At 38.6% G+C, this 21249-nt stretch overlaps 1 protein-coding gene across 1 annotated transcript in view; it reads right to left on the bottom strand.

The window, feature by feature from the left end:
* Positions 1–11858: 11858 nt before the first annotated feature.
* Positions 11859–21249, bottom strand: part of Adgrl4 (adhesion G protein-coupled receptor L4) — a 107200-nt gene continuing 97809 nt past the window's right edge. Inside the window, exons 14-16 of the mRNA NM_133222.3 lie at positions 15888–15979; positions 14091–14259; positions 11859–13706 (exon numbers count right to left, since the gene is read on the bottom strand). Of these exons, the coding sequence (NP_573485.2) occupies positions 13644–13706; positions 14091–14259; positions 15888–15979 (324 nt within the window). The 3' untranslated portion in view covers positions 11859–13643. The remainder of the gene's footprint in view (positions 13707–14090; positions 14260–15887; positions 15980–21249) is intronic.

Below are 21249 nucleotides of genomic sequence, written 5' to 3'. Positions count from 1 at the left end.
ACAATCAATAGTGCTACTTAGCTGGAAAGCCCCTTAACCACCACAATGACCGGCAAAATACACCCAAAGGTGCAGTAGTGGCACTTATATCCTGAGTGGTAACCAACATGCATCTGATTGGACTCAAGCCCTGCTCAGTAGGAGGGAATTCATTCCCGGGCTGATGAACCTCATCAGCTCTGTGGTTGGAGAGGTCATAGGCCCTAAAGTAGAATCTATTTCTTCCATTTTTCCAAATCAATATGGTTTCTAACTGCATTCTAAATACTTATTCTTACTACTACAGATAAATGTAACTTTCACACCCACATAAAAAATACTTCTTCCCCCCCCCCCCTGTAGAGGCTACTCCAAAGATCCATAACTGATCAAATCTAGAGAGTAAATAACCATGGCTGCCCAACCCCAGCTGATACATCTGCTGTGTAACCCCTATAACCTAAGACTCAGGGAAAATTTCAGAAGAGAAGTTGAAAAAAATTTAAGAGCCCAAGGACCAGGATGCTTTCTGTGAGTGTAGTGTCTTCTAGACATGAGAGGGATGGCACAACCATGAGATCTCAATGCGCTTTCCTAAACAAAACCTGAATAGTGACTATAACACTGACACGCCGATCTGGATGGTGAAAGTTTACCAATTCCCACTCAGAGATGAAGAGCTGTAGTTAATTAAATGGCTGCTGAAAGAGGAAGAATCAATGCTGTCTAGCAACAAGTCCCTGTTAGGTTATTGGGTTCTATCTGGTCATCTCTAAGTGCATGTGTGTATGAGCCACTGAATGGAGTCAGTAGGTTTTTTGTGCATGCATTTATATATGCATGTGTGTGTGCTTATATGTGTGTTGTATGTATACGTAGTACATGAACACATACAAATGCACTCAGAGGCCAGAGGATGATGTCTGGTATCCTACTTGATCAACCTTTGCCTTATTTTTAGACACAATCTTTCACAAAACTGAAGCTATGTTGGCAGCCGGCAAACCCCAGTTGGTCCTTGTGTCTCAGTCCACACAGTGCAGGGATTGCAAGCTAGCTAATATACATGGACACACTCGTTTTTGTTTTGTTTTATTTTGTTTGTGTGTGCATGCGTGCTATAGGATTGAATGCAGGTCCTCATGATTGTGTAGCAATCACTCCTTCCCACCGAACCACCTCATTAGTCCCTAGAAAATTTTGTTAAGTAGAGAGCTTAGCTAAAGAAAAGAAATAGGAAGGGAGAGGCAAAAAGACAGGGAAATATAGTTTAAACAAAACCATGACAAGACCGTCTGTGGTTTGCTCCCAAGTTCACTTTCATTGTGGTACCTGGGAGAGGAGATGATTTCTTTCTCTTAAATGAGATGATTTCTTGCTCTTAAATATCCACCTCACAGTGAATCACTGAGGGAAGGCAGGACAGGAATTCAAAGAAAGACCTAGAAGCAGGAAGTAAAGCAGAGAGTTCAAAGGATGCTTACTTTTGGCTGACTTCCTCTGGTTTGTTCACCTTATACATTCCACTTGCCCAGGAATGGCACCTCTAAGAGTGGGCTGTGGACTCCTCAATTAATTAGCAACCAAGAAAATGCCAATAGATATGCCCACAGACACCTCTGAGGGAGGCGATTCTTCAGTGGAGGTTGTTTTTTTCCCAAGTGTTGACAAGAAAAGCTACTATAAGATTGAATCCAAGTTTATGACTGCATAAGTACGGATAAAGTGAGCGCCCACTTGGTTTTTGTTGGGAAGTTGGAGATGAGATGTTATAAACAAGGCCAGTAGGAAAGAAGCAATAAGAGAACCACTATGTTCTGCAGGGTTCAGAGTCCATCAGAACAAAGCACACTAGTTGCGTGCAGAAATGTTAGAATCATAAGACGGTTTTGTGGTCAACTGTACTTAAGGAATAATAATACATTCTTGTCTCCTACAGATGAAAAAAAATTCACATGAGTTCCAGGTTAATCACCTTGATTGTTAAGAACAAACAGCTAGAAAAAGGTTATTCTGAGGAAAAATTTTTCAAGCACGACTTACAAGAAATTTTGTCAAAACTAGTTATAGACGCAAAGAAAATTGCACATGATGGTTTTTGTGAATCTTGTTTTTTTCCTATTAACCATGGTTCTTAAAACAAATGAATGAAATGTTTTCTCACTGATGTAGCAGAAGGTTGGTTTAGAGTTCCAACATTCCAGTTAGTAGAGCAAGATTAGCGACTAGCACTGAATTGGTGTCTGGGTTTTACAGGTAGTAACCAAGAGCAGCATTCTTGGGCTGACACGAGTGTTGAGGGATGCTGTTAAGTATTACATAAGAGTAGACCAACTGTAAATAGGAGCTAATGATGAGCATAAAGATGTCAAGTTATAGGTAATAATTATGTTGAACCCAAAGGTGAGAAACAGAGCGTCAGGAAAAATTAGTTAGTAAAATAGACTTACATAGCTGAAGAAATTCAGAGAAACCGGTTAGTATCAGAAACTAAGAAACACTGGTAGGATTAATTTGCTTTATCTGTGGTTCTGCTATGAACATTCATATTCATATTCTAAGAGCTTAGAGAGACACTCTTGGTTATGGACATTTATTTAGTGGCTTTAATTCTCCAGATCACTGTTCCTGATAGTTAGAAATAGTTACATTCTCCAGTCAAAGGGCAGGCTGTATCCTAAGATCCCTTGATCTTAAAATTTTGCATGCATTGCTGTTTACTCTGCCTAATAATTTCTATGGATTCTGACATATAGTCTTGTAGCCATTATTACAGTACAATGCAGATAGTCAGGGAATTAATAAACCCCTAACTTTCACCTATTCATAGACCCATCTCCCCACTAATGTCCTCTGGGAACTACTGATCTGTTTTCAGTCTTTGAAGGTTTGCATTTTGCAGAATGTAACATAAATGAGCTTGGCAGTTTGTAGTTGTCTTGAGAGCAGATTTATCCAGTTAGCAGTATGTTCTTAAGGGTTATCCATGTCTTTGCCTGGCTTCATGGTGCATTAATTGCAGACATAAAATATCCATCTTGTGGCTATCCTGCAGTTGCTCACCCATCCACCCCGTAAGGGACATCTTGGTGATTATGAATAAAGCCTTTATAAACATTCATGAGCAGGTCTGTGTAGACATTAATTTTCAAATCAGTTGGATAAGTACTTAGGAACACAAAGGCTGGATCGTACGGTAAGACTGTATTTATTTTTGTAAGAAGCTGCCATATTTTCTCAGAATGGAGACTTAGCATTTCCACCAGCATGGAGTGAGAATTGATGAATTCCACTCCTGAAATGTTATGTTTAACTTTTATATTCAGCCCTATAATCCACTGTGAGTTAATTTTTATGTACAATATACTGTGTGTTTCTTGGTTCTTTCTGTTGTTGTCTTTTATACACACAAGCATCCAATTGTTCAGTAACATTTGTTGAAAATGTCTTCTTCCTCTTGAATTATCTTTTTCGCCTTTCTCAAAGGTTAGTTCAATGTAATTATGTAGGTCGAGCAATGCTTTAGCCAATTCTGTAGTAAGTGGACATGGTTCTCACAGGATCTCTGTTCAAGACTACCCTTGCTTAGCTCAGCTGTCAACTGTCATTATTAGGATTCTAAAATTTAAAATTAATTATTTAATTAATGTTTGTGTGTATGTGTGTGCGTTTATGTGTGTGTTTGTACACACCAGGACTGGTGCTTGTGGAGGTAATAGGATTCAGTTTTGTTTGGAGCTATAGTTACAGGCAACTGTGAACTACCAGATATGGGCATAGGGATCCAAACTTGGAGTCTTCCAGAAGATTGCTACACACTCTTAACCACTGAGCCACCTTTCTAGCCGTGTGACCATTGGTTTTGTGTGTCACCATATATAGGTGAGAGTTCTAAGATCTTTAATCGAATGCAAGTCTGGATGTTACCATCAGGGTGCTTTATAGAGGAGGTTAATATCTACAATAAAGTTACTTTGAAGAAAGATTGCCCTCCGTGATGTGGATAGAACTCTCCCAGTCTGTTTAAGACCTCCAGAGCAAACACTGAATTTTCTCACTGAGGAAAGAGAAAAATTTTCCTGAAGACAGAAACACCAACACTTCTTGAATTTTAAGTTTGCTGGCCTCTTCTGCAGATTCAGGCTTTTAATTCTCATCTTAAGTTTAGCTTTCCCAGATAGTGCATTGTGTTAGACAATTCTTTAAAATGAGTATCATATTTATATGCATATATATGATCATGCATTCTATATAAAATTATTTATCATATACATAGAGTTACTGTGTTGCTGTTCTCAAGAAACATATCATATGCTGTATCAGAAAACTTATCTATATGATTAACAGATAAGAATATCCATAAATTTAATAATGTAGTAGGAAAATTACAGATTGGAACACAATATACTTAACATTTTGTTTGTTTATTCTCATTAGTATGATTATAATCATTAATATTATTATTATTAATAGTTATTATTTAAAACAGGCTCTCACTATGTAGCCTGGGTAGGCCTTGAACTCACCCTCTTCTCTTCCTGCCTTAGCCTCCTGAGCTGGAATCATGGGTTTTTGCTACTGTGTTGTTTTCAGGCTCATTATGATGAAACTGCAAGAATTAAAATCACTAAGGAAAAGACGATCTAAAGGATGGCAACCAAGATGCTCCTAGATGGCAATGCTGGCTGCCATGTTCCTGCAGAATCATAAGTACCCTGAAGGCTGTGAGAACACATGCATAGTATTACGTACCAGGGGCACACTCCTGATCCTTTGGTACACACAGCTTCTGCTAGTGTCATGGTCTCGTGTCCCTCTCAGAGGTTAGGCCAATGTTCTTAACCTTTACTCCCTTTGGGGATCAGAGTCAACAGGACCTGGTCAAATCTTCAAACACAAGTCACCTTGCTTGACAGTTTTGCGGTCATCAGGGAAGTTCTACCTCCAATAAGATGCTGGCAAAAGTTAGACTCTTGCTTGAACAAGGTGAATACTTCATTGAACATCATTTATTATAAGAAAAAGCATACATATTTTAAATGTTCTGAAACCGATTTTAAAAATGCATGATATTTAGCAATGTTGAAAAAAAATACGTTTGAGCTTTTTAAAGGAAGTTAAATTTTCTACCTTTCCCATCAGAAAGAGAGAGACATAAATTATGTCTAAATATTTTATAGCACAACATTGTCAAACTCCCAAGTAAGTAAAGTTAAAGTTGGTCTTATTTTCTCTTTGACATCTTAAATGTTTAGACACCTAAGTTTTCATGCACAGCTTCATACAATATTGGTTCTCTCTCAAAATGCAGGACAGGGAAGTCTTCCACACCTACTATATTATTTTAACAGAGATGTAGTGAACATCAGTTATTATTTTTGTTTGTAAAGTGGTTGTTCATGTTCTTTCATAGTGATTGGACTATCATATGGTGTAAAGGTCTCCCACTGATTCCCTCAACACAGAGTACATTTGGAATGTCATTTCTTGAAAAACTATTTACCTGAAATCAGAGTAACCATCTGTCTTCATTTCAGCACATTCACACCTCTAGAGTGTGAACTTGCCATCAGCAGTTACATTGAGATTCAGCGTTGTGAGGCAGTGAGTTAGTCTAATGAGCCTAAATCAAATGGGCTAAGCTTTGGTAGTGTTTTATTTTCCCTTTCAAAGTGAGAGACATAAGCTCCAGCTAAGGCTATGTGATGACGGGGGCAGTGCTCACAGCCTGTGTTGTTCAGGAGGTTTTGGAGGAAAACATTTTGAATATGCATTTTCACACTCTTCTGCTGTCCTCTCCAGCTGCCCCTGCTGGGTGTGGGGTGTGATCATCTGATTCAGAAGTCTGTAGTACAACTCGGAAGTGTTGCATACAAATCACCCTTTAAAAGGATCGGCTTGAAGCTACCACTGAATGCTGTTTTAGGATTCTCTCGATGCCTTTTCATTTTTGTGTAGCTTCAGGGGAGGCGTCCCTGAAATGGGCTTTTGTTTAAAACTTCTTAGGTTTCCTCACTAATTCATAAGATTATTTTCCTGTAAAAGTGTTCTCATCAGTTTCCTTTCCCCTTTGTGGGAAGCGCCATGAGAGAGGGCCCCGAGAGTTCTCTGATGTCAGGAGCAACACAGGCATTTCAGGATGGTTGTTTTCTTTCTAGCCTTAGTGTCTAACTGCACGTTCTATCGTTTGGAACATTGGTTACAGAACAGAACAGATAATGACGTAAGTTAAGTTATAGTCTTTCTTTGCTGTTGTAGATGTCACAATCAGCATATCAAATACGTTCCTTTGCATATGAGCTTTCTTCATATTAAATGTTTGCATTCTGCCTTCTCTTGTTTCTCGGCAGAAAAGTGTTTTGAAATATCATTTTATAAACAGCACAAGCTGGACATAACAGTGTCAGAACTGTATGTGGTTATATAAACTTCCTTTTTTAAAATTGGGTATTTATTTCATTTACATTTCCAATGCTATCCCAAAAGTCCCCCACACGTTTCCCTACCCACTCCCTCAGCCACCCACTCCCACTTCTTGGCCCTGTCGTTCCCCTGTACTGAGGCATATAAAGTTTGCACGACTAATGGACTCTCTTTCCACTGATGGCCGACTAGGCCATTTTCTGATTCATATGCAGCTAGAGACACGAGCTCCAAGGGGTACTGGATAGTTCATATTGTTTTTCCACCTATAGGGTTGCAGATCCCTTTAGCTCCTTGGTTACTTTCTCTAGCTCCTCCATTGGGGGCCCTGTGGTCCATCCAATAGCTGACTGTGAGCATCCACTTCTGTGTTTGCTAGGCCCCGGCATAGTCTCACAAGAGAAACATTTGAGAGTGTTTACACTGAATGCTAGTTAACTCACATTAGAATACACACACACACACACACACACACACACACACACACACACACACACATATATACATATATATATATATATATATATATATATATATGTAATTTATATATACATATTGGTAAATAGGTAAAGTGTTCATATTTTACTAGTTTTATTTTATGATTGTATTCTTATTTTTTATTAACTCAACTCATGTGATGGAATCTAGGTTATTCCTCTTTTTTAATGTTTTCACGTGTGTGTGTGGTATGCATGAGTATGTGTATACTATTTTCCTGTATATGTAGGCACGTGTGTGTGCAGTTGTATGCACATGTGTGTGAAAGAAGGTGTGGAGGCCTCAAGCTATCTTTCTTAATTTCACTCTAAAGCTTAACTGACTGCCTTATTCACTGAGGCAAAGACTCTGAGTTGAGGCTCACCAATAGGGTTCGTTCATTATTAGTTGAGCCCAGAGCTCATGGTGAATATCAGTGCTGTAGCTGGCTTGCTGTGGCGATTTCCCATCTCTGTCTTCAGAGTTCAGGAATGATGGAGAAGCTACAACACACATTAGTTTATGTAGGTGGTAAGGCTTTTAAACTCTAGTCTTCTGAGGTGCGAGTTCTTTCAACAATACACTAATCTTGAATGCTACTATCTTTTCTTCCATATATTAAGCGGCCTACTTCTTGCAACAATACTATGCAGTAGTTTCTATTGTCTATATGCCATACACCACTTAGGTTCTGGACTGTGACTTGCTAACCATTTCAGAAAAGAGATGCCAATGGGGCTGTTTGACTGCAGCCCCAGCTTGATCCCCAGCACCAAGGACGCCTGGATGAAAGGGATGTTCTAAGTCCTGGGAGGTAGTTGTTTATTTGCACAGTCCTTCAGGAGATTCTGAGAAATTGATCTGAGTGGGAAGATGGACTTGGGAGTATTCAGTGCTACTGCAGAGGAGTCTCCACTAGAAGAGCAAGCTGCAAGATTGTTTTGAATAATTACTTCCCTTGGGTCACACAAGGTCTCTGTGAAAAGCCTTCTGCATTAGATTGAGTGAAAGATGTAGTTGTCATGATTGCCGAGTGGGCTGAAGTGACAGAATAAATGACCTTCTCAGCACACTGCCTCTCTCCAGGAGCCAGGATGCACACAAAATCAGGGGAAGTTTAGGGTAATTTGAGCAATATTTGCAGTGGTGACAACACATGACTGTTTCCTCGCAGCAGGCTGTGGTGGTAGGGAGTCTTTTTTCAGGGCTCTGTCTTACTGCCTAAAATTTCCAAAGCTTAACTGACTGCCAGGGTAATTAACCCTCCTGCATCCTGAAGGTTCCTTTAGATCCATTTCCAATATATTAAGGAAAAGAAAGAAAACCATCATTTTCAGGTTGATCAGCCTGGTCCTTGGATGCTGATATATGTCAAATTGCAACCCAAGAGGAAACATAACCATATTTCTCAAGGACAACACTGAAAGAAACCTATTATTTTTCTCTCTCATTTTTAAGTGCATGCAATTGTAATATACTTTATAGATTTTATTATTTGCAGTGCTTCCAAGTGGGCAGTTGAAAGCTGAAGCATATTATCCTGTTTCCAGAAGAGATCTGTTGTAGTTAACCCTCTCATTTTACAAAATCTGTAAGCTCATAGAAACCTACCATAACCTGACCATGTTTACTCTCTCAATACATACTAACAATGCACACCTTCAGGTTTCCCACTGATCTCAAACCTCGCTCACTCCAGCAACCCATGAAGAGTAACAAACATTTTTCCCTAAGACGAAAATTCCTAAGAGCTTTGTACTTCTAAAATGCATGAGAGTTTTCATTGAATAACTGCAAGAACAAGTGATTTTTGCTCAGAACAGAGGGTCATGAGGTAGGTCACTTTTCATTTATCTCATTTTTCGGAGTTGGTGGTCCATGATCCATTGGCCCTGCTGCATTGTGTCTGGAGTGAGGAAGGCATTACATCATGGTTATGAATACCTCATAGCAACCCGGAAGCAAATTAAAAAGAGAAGAGCTGAAAAGCATACTCCCACAATCCTCTTTAGTGCTGTCTCTAACAGCCTAACTTCCTTTCACTTGGGCATTCTTTAAAAGATTTGCTGCCTCCTGATAATTCATATCCAGCAAGAGATAAATATCTTAGTATTTAGCACCTTCGGCACCACCACTGACCCTATGGCATGGGCAATGCTATTTCCGAATAATACTGGAGTCCTGCAAATGTACCATTGCACCATTTCAGAGTGGAGACTAACTGTGGTGTTTATGGTTCACCCTTAATGTGGACTAAGATTCATCCACTAAAAAGAACGAATAAGCTATTAGGTAATAGAAATAAGTAGCAGAGATGCTTGTAATGAGAGCTCACATCAATGACTTCAGTGTGATGGTGTGAACAGGATGGGACTATGGAAAAATAAGGAGTTTGTTAAACTGAATTGCTTGGGTGATGGTGTGAGTGGGAGTGGGTTATAGAAGTTTATGGGAAAGACTAAGAGAAGAGGAATAAAGCACTTGGTCTAAGGCTTATGATATTCATAAGATGGTTTAGAGTTGAAATGCTGTGGGAATCTCATGGGAGGAAAAGGGTGTCATGCTTCCTCCACCCTGAGAGACACAAGTTACAGCTATGTCTGGAAAGTGCCCTGAGAAGGCAGGGAGCAGCAAGTGGCCTGGTCCCAGCCTCCTCAGTCTCTCGCCCAGAGCTCTGGCTTCTTCCACTCCCATCCCATCAAGTAACCGAGAGTTTGGGTGGAGATGCAGAATTTTCTGGGCTTAGGGGTCTAACAGTAACTGAAATTCACCAGTGACTTTCCAAATTGAAAATGGCTGTATGGATCACCCAGATTACAGTGAAAATTAAATATGGTGGCAGAATTTAGAAAAATAATATCCGTGTCCCTTTTAGTGCCAAAGTTTTTCTTCTATGAGTGTGATTAGTAGGTCATTCCTCTAACTTTTGTAATCTGATACTTACAGGCTTTTCCCTTAAACATTTGTGACTGTTTCACAAGCAGCCTCCATATGTGTTGTGTTACTGTGCACACTCTGCATGTTCATACAACTCTAATTCAGAGCAGGGAGGTGTAGGCAGATAGAGTTCAAAGTCATCCTTTGAGGCAGAGTGGGTTCAAGTCCAGGATGGGATACAAGAGATTCTGTCTCAAACAACAACAAAAGCAACAACAATAACAACAACAAACCTACTAATGTTGTAATGCCTGTGGAAATGAATAAGAATCAACCTGAGGCTTTGGAGAAGGTGGCCTTAAATGACAGATGCACTTTACACGACAGAAAATGTTCCAGGTTGATGGAAACCTTGCACAAAAGGGATGCTCTTTTTGGCCATCCTGTGCTCATAGTTCATGTTTTCCTCAAAGTTTCCATTCTGGGGAAATTAGACAAGGGTGTTGATGAAGAGGTTCTAGGAATATAAACCAATGTTAGAGCATTTGCTCAGTGTGCACAAAGCCCTGGGCTCATTCTTGAGCACTGTAAAAACCAGTTTGAAAGGAGTTTAATATGAGTTCAGTAAGTTAGATCAAATACACTTAATGATTTCTGTAAGTGGCCAGCATTGATTGACAAGACCACAGAAATAGTGGTCTCACGAGGTTAGCATGTGAAGTGTGCCATCTATGCTTTCTTTGGAGACAACAGAGTGTTTGCTTTTTAGTGCTGGATACTTTTTATACTGCATACAACCACACTTTTTCTAAACATGATGTAACAGTAAACAGAAATATGTGTAAGGGATTATCATTTATTTCTTACTTGTAGCACATTTCCAGTCAGAGGCTTAACTTAATACTTTTTTTGTTGTCTATCTTATTCTTTTTTATTAATAACTTTTTATTAATCATTCCATTAGTTAACATCTCAAATAACATCTCCTTTCCCAGTGACTCCTTCACAACCTTCCCATCCTATCTACGGCTTCCCATTCCCCTTTGCCTCTATGAGGGTGCTCATCCACTCACCCACTGTTGCCCCACTGCCCAAGCATCCGCCTACGCTGGGGCATTAAACCTCCAAAGAACCAAGGGCTTCCCCTTTCATTGATGTCAGACAAGGCCATTCTCTGCTACCTATATCCCTGGAGCCCTGTACACTCCTTGGTTGGTAGTCTAGTCCCTGGGAGCACTGGGTGGTCTGACTAGCCAGCCAACATTGTTCTTCCTATGAGGTTACAATCTCCCTCAGCTCCTCCAGTCCAGCTCCCCCACTGGTGTCCCCGAGCTCGGTCTGGTGGTTGGCTGCAAGCATCCGCATCTGCATTGGTCAGGTGCTGGCAGAACCTCCTGGAAACAGCCACACCAGGTTCCTATCTTATTCTTTGAGTTCAGGGTCACATATTGTTCCGACTCTTGAGAGCCTTCAGGCCCCATGTCTGTTTGTTTATGGAGGGAACCAGAGTTTGTATGTCAGTCTTTATTGGTGACTATGCTACATGCTAGGGGTTAAGAGGTAGCACACGTCACCACTGGGCAAGCTTCATTAATATCCTGCAGCTCTGTGCTGGACAATTAGAGGCTCGGTAGAGCCTAAACACACAGCTGCATCCGTGGCCTCACTCTGATGCTGCCTCTGCACTGTTTTGAAATTGCGTGGGAAAGCCTCCAATTTGAATTGCAGCATGTGATGTCCGACCCAGGGCCTGGAATGGCTGTATAATGCATTGTTCAGATTATCATCTCACCAGCCCTGTGGTCAGGAGGCAGGAGGGAAGAAGACTGTACTCAGAAAAACCAAAAGAGAAAGAAAAAAATAAATAAAAGAAACCAACTTGGCACAAATTCATTCTCTGTAGTAGATGTGTTTTCCACAAATTGTCGCATAGAGAATATTCCAGAAATGGAGAAATTGGACAATCATGAGAATGTTTTTACCCTTGGTGTGAATGGTAGCTTGATCTAAAGATGTTAGTGTATAAATATTTCCAGTCTTAGCTCCCCGTTGCCACATCAAAAAATAAAGTAAAGTAAAATAATAGAAGATCACATATTTAGTGGCTTTGATAATAGAATTTTATTGTCTTGTAGCTCTAGAAATGAGAGTTCCAAACCAGGAGACCCACACTGAAATACATCAGCAGCATGCTGACTTCCCTCAGGGTAGTGAGAGTGCTCCAACTGAGTGGAGGTCAGCTACCCTCCCTCCCCACAGGGCCCTCCTGCTCCTCGCCATCCACCACAGCCACAGGCTCTGAAGAGGAGCGTACAGATATTTGTGGAGGGTCACTCTGTCTACCACGTGCAATAGTTTCATATCCACTGATTGAGCAGACTAGGTTTTGATATCCTATTTCTACAGTCCCAACCCAGAATGACAATGGCAGTCATGGGCCACAGACTTAGCACAGAAGAAATCCAGAGATTTAGTCAAAGTGTACCATCTCACAGGCTCTAGAAATGCAAAGCCCTTCTTGACAGGTGAGTGGTCTCTCCTGAGAGAACAACTCGGTCAGGCAGCGATAGGGCTGCTTCATCCAGCTGACTGTTCATTTTTCAGGAGAGGTCTCGACAGGCTTCATTCAACAGCACAAGAATTAAAATTGCAATGTCCAGTAGATTGAATTATGCTTTCAGGAAGGTTCAGAACAATGACTCACTTCTGAAAAAAAATCTGCCTCTTCATTTGAACAAGAGAATAGATAGAGCCATACATTTGAGCCAATAGACTTTGAGAGATAGTAGAAACAGTCTAAAACTAGACCCACTGTGAAACCCCTACAGCACTCAGTGACTTCTTATTTGTTATAAATAATGCTTTAATTGTGTATTTTCTGATCAGAAAAGAATTATAATTCACTTCATCAATACTTTAAATTTATAATGACCTTTTATGTACAGTCAATTAAAAGGGCCTGTTGCAACATGAATTACACTATTTGTAAGATTAAAAACAGCAAAGTATTCAAGTATACTGATTTAATATTAAAAGGTAATTTTCATAACAGTAAAATATTATAGACAAAATACTGCACACATTCTTTTCACTAAAGACATAAACAGTATTATACTTTGACAAATCTATGTTTTACTGACTACATATTTGAAGTCTTAATCTGTGTGGAATGAAAACATTTTACACTCAAATCTAATGTTAGTGTAAGAGCATCCATCTCTGATAATGTCAGTTGTAAGGCTTTTCTCTGGTTTTAGAAGAGTAAGGAAGAACATGGATGTAGCAAATTTAGATCTGGGGCTTTTTACTTCAGACCAATTCCCAAACTGCTAGGATATATTTCCTTTCTCGTTATTTTATCTTGAGATTTTCTCATCAAGTTTAGAGAAGCTGAGTTTATTGGAATGACAATTCCTTGTCAGAGAAGCCTTCGTCACTGCTTCATACTCTGCCCCTCCACGTCTCTTATGCTCTCCTTCCTGCAAAGGAACTCATTACTAAGGTGGTAGGGAACTCGTTTGAAAGGCAACATGAGTCACAAAGATATCAAGCCAGTGGTTTCCTTGAGGACATTCATATATTTCTCGTGTTAGAAAGAAATCTTTCCTTGGGCACAGTGATATCACTCCAGAGAAACCAATTACTTTCCAAATATCTGCAGTACTATTTTTGACATATCTCTAACTATGTCATGTAAGAAAACACACTGTAGCTCTCTGGTCCATAATTTTATCTCACATTAACTACATCTCTTATACTGTGAACAGAAAAATGGATTTGAAATTAATTACTAACAATAAAAACAGGCTCATTTTTTGCCACACAGGTTATCTGAATCTTGGAATTTTCATCTCATTGCAGCTGTAATTATCATGACTTCTCATTGTTTATCTTAAACATCCAAAGCAGCAGGGGACATTTTTGAACAATCTATAATATTCCTCTTGAATCTTGATGAAAGAGAAAAGAAGAAATGCTGTATTATTAAGACAGTCACATAACATTATTTTCAAGTCACAATAAATGGCCCTATTTGATTTACTGAAGTCTATTGCTGTTTGAACACAGGAATATACTCAATGGAATATAAGCTATATAGCTTATATTATATCATATTATATTATATTGGTCTAATAATAAGGTTTTGTAAGATATATTCATATATGAGCATCTATATGCTGGCATTTTAAAATAAAATTATTTTAATCATTATTGTATATTTAAAATGGACTACAGTTAGACCATAAAAGGTGAAAGTCACACTTCAAGGCAACAGTTTTTCTCTCTGTTTGGTAAAATGCTACATGAATATAAATTAGTTTTAAAATACTTACCTTTCTAGACAAAACGCATAGGAATAAGAAAATGAACATCCCTTGGAAAGCATTGCTGACTGTGAAGAGGTAGGCTGTCACAACAGATGCATGCACTACATGGAGAACCCCAAAGATCCAGGTGGTACCCAGAAGGAAGAGGAGGGCTAGGGCACCTCTGGCACAAGACCTGGAGTGCATTAGAAGAGTTTTGGTTAAAACTCGTGCAAGTTCAGGTAACCCCCAGTTGGCACACACATCCCACATATCCCCCAGTTAAGGACGAGAAGAGTATTTCATGACCAGAAAAGTCATAAATGACTTAGATGCTCATAGCTGGCTTGTGGTTTGATGCAACAGCCTTGAGGGTAAATATGTTCCTATTCAATCTAGACTGTGCTTCAGAAATTAAGGTCTCATTATTAAAATGTGTACTTCTGGATGGAAGTACTTAATTTTCAAGGATTTTAAAGTGATAACTGCAGTGTGCAGGCTTTGATTCTGTATCTACTGTGACAGTTGACCTTGAAGAGCATCCTGTTTGGACTTGCATCAGCTGGTGTTTATCACATTTAAAGTGGCTTCTGGTATACTTTTACATACAATAATGATGAAGTGTAGAATATAAGTCTAGAATTTTGTTATTGTTGTTGCTTCTGCAAGGTAGTAACCCCGAGAAATAAATTCATGTCAGAATACTAATATCATACAATTTAAAGGAACTCTGCCCACATATATTAATGCATCCATATTTTCAAACAACTATCAGTGACTTCAAGTAAAACAATATTAAATCTTTCTCACAGGGGACATGGTTTTGAAAATGAAGCAACTGACACTTTATTTTCAGTGGGGTCATTACTGTAGGTGTGTTAGCAATGCACCTCAGAAAACACAGCATTTTGAACGTTATTGAAGCTAGGGCATGACTCAGACTACTGAGAACTTCAGGAAGATAATCACTAAAACACTTGCTAACTTGCAACTCTGAATCTTCCTCAAAGGTGTCAGGCCTGCAGGATGCAGGAGTGATCCTGAGCAATACAGCAGCCCTGGCTTCACATACACCTACTTCAGAGGCTCCTTCAGAAGCATTTTCAAGGTCTTACTAGGTCTTACTAGAGAGAGAGTTAAAGGAAAAATTATAGAAACATGTAAATTATGAATAAGAAGAAAGATTTGCTAAGCTCTGAGAAATGTCTGACAAAAGACAGTCCATTAAGATCTATTTTAAAACAATTATCTTTTTTCTTTCAAATGTTTGTGTATTTTAAAAGATGGATTCACTTGCTATTTAATCTGTAATGTTTATAAATTTATTAAATGTATTAAATGCATTTTCTAATACATATTTTGAATATGGTGGAAAACTAGCTCTTAAACAGACAACCAAACCACTACAGTCCCACAAGTTATCAGTTGTTTAGGTGATCAATGGACTGGGAATATTGCTGAGTTGATGAGCAGTTGCCTCCATACCTGGTGTTCCAGTATAACCCCAGAGCTGTCAGAAAATGAAAAGAAAGAAAAAAAAGGAAGGAAAGAAGGAAGGAAGGAAGGAAGAAAGGAAGGAAGGAAGGAAGGAAGGAAGGAAGAATGGAAGGAAGGAAAGAAGGAAGAAAGAAAGGAAAGAAGAAAGGAAGGAAGAAAGAATGGAAGGAAGGAAGAAAGGAAAGAAGGAATGAAAGAAGGAAGGAAGAAAGGAAGGGAAACAGAAGGAAGAAAGAAGAAAGAAATGAAGGGAAAAAGAAAAGAGGGAAGAAAGGAAGGAGAAAAACATGTTGCTAAAACATTGAAGTAAACTTCAACAACACATACCTTATGTTCTCATAGCAACTAACTTCTGGTTTCAGTCCAGCAGTGTGGCGGAAAACTTTGTATATGATAACTCCAAAAGCCAAGAGATTCACCTGGGGAGATATCCCAATGTTAAAAAAAAGAGATTGTTTTTGTAGTATGTTCTGTTTTACCTAAACACAATAAGCCAGCAGTAAAGAAATAACAGAAATCCCAAGGACTCATGCGACACACACATTTGTCACAGACTTAGACAAGTAAATTGCATGGTTGGTTTTGACAGTGTCAGGGACTTTGCTGCTGCACATTTTACATTGTTTAACTTGGGAGCTTGAGATGAGCAGGAAGTTCCACAGATGTTATAGTTCCATCTGCAGTGTGGCCAATAGCACCCTTTGACACTTAACACACACAACAAACATGCGAGAAAGCAGTTTGGTTCCATGTTTCTTTGAAAAGAAGTGTGGGAAATAATTCTCACCATTGGGCTGGCGAGATGGCTCAGCAGGTAAGAACACCGACTGCTCTTCCGAAGGTCCTGACTTCAAATCCCAGCAACCCCATGGTGGCTCACAACCACCCGTAATGAGATCTGACGCCCTCTTCTGGTGTGTCTGAAGACAGCAACAGTGTACTTACGTATAATAATGAATAAATCTTAAAAAAAATAATTCTCACAACCCCTTGGAAATTTATCTGGGAAGAGTTTATATTAAATTAATAACCAGTGAAGTACCATACTCTTGACTACTAGAAGAATCTTGAATGTCCTTCATTTATTTAATGTAGTCCATCTAGTCATCTTGTCCTGCTATTAACTTCAGGCTTATTTCAGAAGCCTTTGAAATATCAATCCATAAAAAATGTTGGTCCAAAAATGTATTTTCTTGTTAGACTTATTTTTTATTTGTATTTGATAGTTGCTAATTACAATACTCAGTCTGTTATCTCTTACTGTCACAAGGTTGTGAGAGTGCATCTTCTTCTTTCCCTGTCTTTAAAAAATGGATTTGTTTTATTTTATGTTTGCCTGCATGTGTGGAAATGCACCACATGTGTGCAGTACCGATGAAGGCAAGAAGAGGGCATAGGATCTCAGAACTGGAGTTGATGGTGGGTTATTAATTACCATGTGAGTGCTAGAAAATGAACCAGGATGTTTTGAAAGAGCAAACAGTATACTTAACCACTGAGCAACCTCCAGTCCCATTTTCCTGTGTTTTTGCAATCTTGCAAGTCAGACATGCACTGTTCAAGTGATAAATGTGATTTATTCTAATATAAAAATATGAATAACAAAATATTAAATATGTGTGATTGATGAATCAGCATTTTATTGGATATCTATTAATCTAAACAAAAATTTCAAGATATGTTTTTAAATGATAGTACTAAATGCAACATCATAATTTTAGGTAGCCAGGCATGGTGGCACACCCCTTTAATCCCAGTAATCCTCTGCCTCAGGAGGCAGAGGCAGGCAGATTGCTGATTTCGAGGCCAGCCTGGTCTACAAAGTGAGTTCCAGGACAGCCAGGACTATACAGAGAAACACTGTCTCGAAAAACAACAACAACAACAACAACAAAATTTTAGGTAGTTCTTATATTAACAATGTATAAGCTTGGAGGTAGAGTACACTTTTCCACATTCTAAGGAGGCAATTTCTTTATCTATTGTTTCTAATGCTGTAGATGGTATTCAGGACCTTGTAGCCACTGGAAGAGTGTTCTACCACTGAGCTATACCTCTTATATACTAAGAAGTTTTGTAGACTTTCTTAGAATACTGCTGAATAATTTCTATTAAAACAAATATAAAGAACTAGGTCAGAGAATTTCATACTGCCACTTATACACCAAATGTTCTTTGAGATGAAATCTTAAAGGACTAGGGTTCTAGTCATTTTTCTGCTTCCAACTGTTCGCAGCTTCTAATTATATGATTAATTAATTCCAATTACAGTAATGCTTCCATTAAAAGACCATAGCAATTGCAGAGGTAAGATAAAGTATGTTTAAATTGACTTAGTTGAGAGTTTCACCCTATTTGGATGTTCAAATAATGAACTAAAATGTCAATTTAATAATATTTAATAAATATCATTTAATAATTGTAAAAAGAATGCGTAACATTTTATATCTTTAAAAATATAGTTTCCAAATATAAATTTGGAAACCACTAGGGTTAATGTCCGAAATACATACATATACATTTTCAAGTAATAAAAATATTTCAAAACTGATTGATATAAATTATTTATGCCACAATTGCGTTGAAAATCCTTAAAATAATTTAGTGATGGTTTTAGAGTGAGCTTTTGTTATCCACAAAGAAAGAACTATTAAGACGAGGTAAACGATTAAGAATCTGTTCTGGATCCATTCATTTTTCCTACACTAATGAGTCATTCAAAGCCTTGGCTAAAGTCTCTTTGACTTCTCTTCCTTGTAAACTTGATCATCAGAGCTTAGAAGCATGCACACACACACACACTCACACACACACACACACACACACACACACACACACACACACACACACACATTCTGCATGTTCCCTTTCTTTTAAAATACTGTCAAGCAGGGAGGAGAAAAACAGACCTTTCCCTTAGGGAAATCTAGAATTGGAAAATATACTTTTTCTGTAAAAAGGGAGAAATGTTAAGAAAAAGAAGGAGGAGGAAAATAGGAAGAAGGACGAGGAGGAGGAGGAGGAGGAGGAGGAGGAGGAGGAGGAGGAGGGGAGAGGAGAGGACGAGGAGGAAGAGGAGAGTAGGAGGAAGAGGAGGAGGGAGAATAACCAAAAGCATGTGGTTTCAGACACATGAGAAGTTAATTCCTATACCATAAGCTCACGTTTCTCCAAAAATAAGGGCCTAGTAAACATCTAGAAGTTAATCAAAGGTGCCGTGGACACCTCAAATATATTATTTTCACACACAGAGCTCACAGCTCTCTGGGTATTAAATTTCCATCATTTTAGGAATTTCTTAATGGTCTGACCTGCCCAGCATTAGACACCAGTGCAATCTAGGCATGTCCATATTTGTGTATAAAACCGACAGGGTCTTTTGTTGTCATGGATTCTATTAAGAGAAAAGATAGCAAACAAATAACTGTAGGATGTTTATCCATCCACACACTGACTGTGAGTCACAGATGGGACTGTTAGGAGAGGCAAGAGGCTGTAGCTTAGTGTCAGGCATGGTCCTTTCTGTGGCTTCCAGAACTCATCGATTACAGGTCACTAAAGAATTAAGGAGGAGGACAGACTGGCTGCTGTCCTATGAAGGAAAGTCATCATGAGATACAGACAGCTGTGCTGGGAGCACACTGCTGTCCCCTGAGCTATACAGGTGGAGCAGAAAGGGACAATTTCTCTTCTTTTCTGCAAACTATTTTGTTTTGTTCTGAGCTAGTGTCACACTCTGTAGACTAGGACAGGCTTGAAGTTACGACCCTAATGTCTCAGGTTCTTAAATACTGCATTGTCACACTTCTGGCTTTGCAAACATTTGACACCCATTTTTAATACTTCTCCCAAGTAATATTTATTCCAGAAACTTAAAACGATTGTTAAAAAATAATAATTCTAGTCAGAAAAACGGTGTTTTAAAATAACCTGGATTTTTCTTCAGTTATTCAAATGTACTATTTCTGTATCACATGGGATCATATGGTACAGCAACATAAACCCAGTGGTAAAGCCCACATTTATGTCTTTATATTACTTGTATAAAATTTTGTCCATAAATATATACATGTCTTTAACTGGCTTTGTGTAGCTTCATGAACCATACATAAGAAATCAATATCGTCCAAAAACATCCAAAGCATGTGACTTTGTGTGCTTAGGGACAGAAATGAAGTGTAATGCTCCAGTTTACATGGGATGGGAAAATATTTTAAAAGAATAGATTGTGCAGCAATGTAAAGGTAAAAAGATTATACCTTAAAACAAGTCTGTATAGAATGAAAAATTTCTGATTATGGAGAAACCCTTTGTGCTTAACCACAGATAAGGACCTTGAGATCAGATGATGAGTAGACTGTTTCATTCTGAATTTAATAGTTGGTATTACATTGTTAATGCTATCATTTTAGGGTGGTAACTATATGGTCTTTAAGGAACTTAGAGCTTGGGTAATTTTTAAACATGTTCATGCTAATCATAGTGAATAATTTCATTTTCTCATTAGCATTTACTTAAAGTTTAAGAGCACATAAATGAGCATGAAAAGCTGGCTTTCATTCTTTTGTCATTTGTGATGATTTTGTCATTTGTACCTAAACAGCAGTTTCACAAGTGCACAAGGGCTAACTAAGGACTTATAGATGGACATTCATTGTTGGTGTTGCCTTAAATTTTAGATTAGTTCTATGTTGTCATTCCAGAATCCAGCCTACCGCTTTAGAAACCACCGTGTGACAAACCCTAGATGTCAGACACAGTGACCATAAGGTTTGTTGCTGTGTGTGGGAATACAGAAGAGAATAAAGAAAGCTGTGAGGGAGCACAATGTGTGGACAAATAACACTGCGGAGATGGTTGCTTGAAATTTAACTTCCATTGCCCATGTCAGTGGTATACACTGATCTATTTTTTAATGTCAGTGTTTCAATGCTTGGGACATACACTCTTATTTAATAATCCATTTAAAATATTCTTTTAGCAGTCTTTTTACTCTTTAAATTTCCTAAAAGGAAAATTTTAATGAATGAGCAGAGAAGACAGCCAGGGCGAAGTATGAAGCATTTAGACCTTCAGGTACCTTCAACCAAAGGTCTTCACACCCGCAGTTCAAGACGCAGCATCTCAATCAGTCATTTTTCCTTTTTTAGTCTTTTTTTTTCAATAATTGATGAAGCCATCTATATGCTGATATCATCAGTTCTCACCGAAAGGAATGTGGAAATTTCTTTCGCAGCCCTTCCAGACTCACACTTTAATTTTTCATCATATCAAACAAAATCATGCTCACTTCAGACTGTGTCATGATTGCAACTTACACGTTCTTTCAAACAGTTTTAGTACATTTAAATTAACTGGCGCCAGACAAACATACTTCTGCTGTGAACAAGCAGCAGGTTTCTACTTGCCTGGGGTGTGCCCATCTAAAGCCCCCACTCCTTCTCAAACCTTAGAACACCTTCTAAATAATGCATGGGTTCAAGTTCAGAAAAAGTAGCATGTTCCATCATCTATGAACCAAATTATAATCAAAAGGTTATAGCCTTGTCTTCTGCTTGATTTTTATGTTTATTGTTTCTCCCAGTTAGAATAATCTCTGCAAAAGCCTCAGTCAAATTGTAAACCATACATCCTATCAGACAAAACTGAGTTATGTGGTAAGCAAAATGTCTCCTCCAAAATTCCCGTA

The sequence above is a fragment of the Mus musculus genome, chromosome 3 (genome assembly GCF_000001635.26).
Source record: "Mus musculus strain C57BL/6J chromosome 3, GRCm38.p6 C57BL/6J".
NCBI lineage: Eukaryota > Metazoa > Chordata > Mammalia > Rodentia > Muridae > Mus > Mus musculus.
The sequence above is the reverse complement of the archived record's forward strand: the minus strand, read 5'-3'. Positions and strand labels throughout refer to the sequence as shown.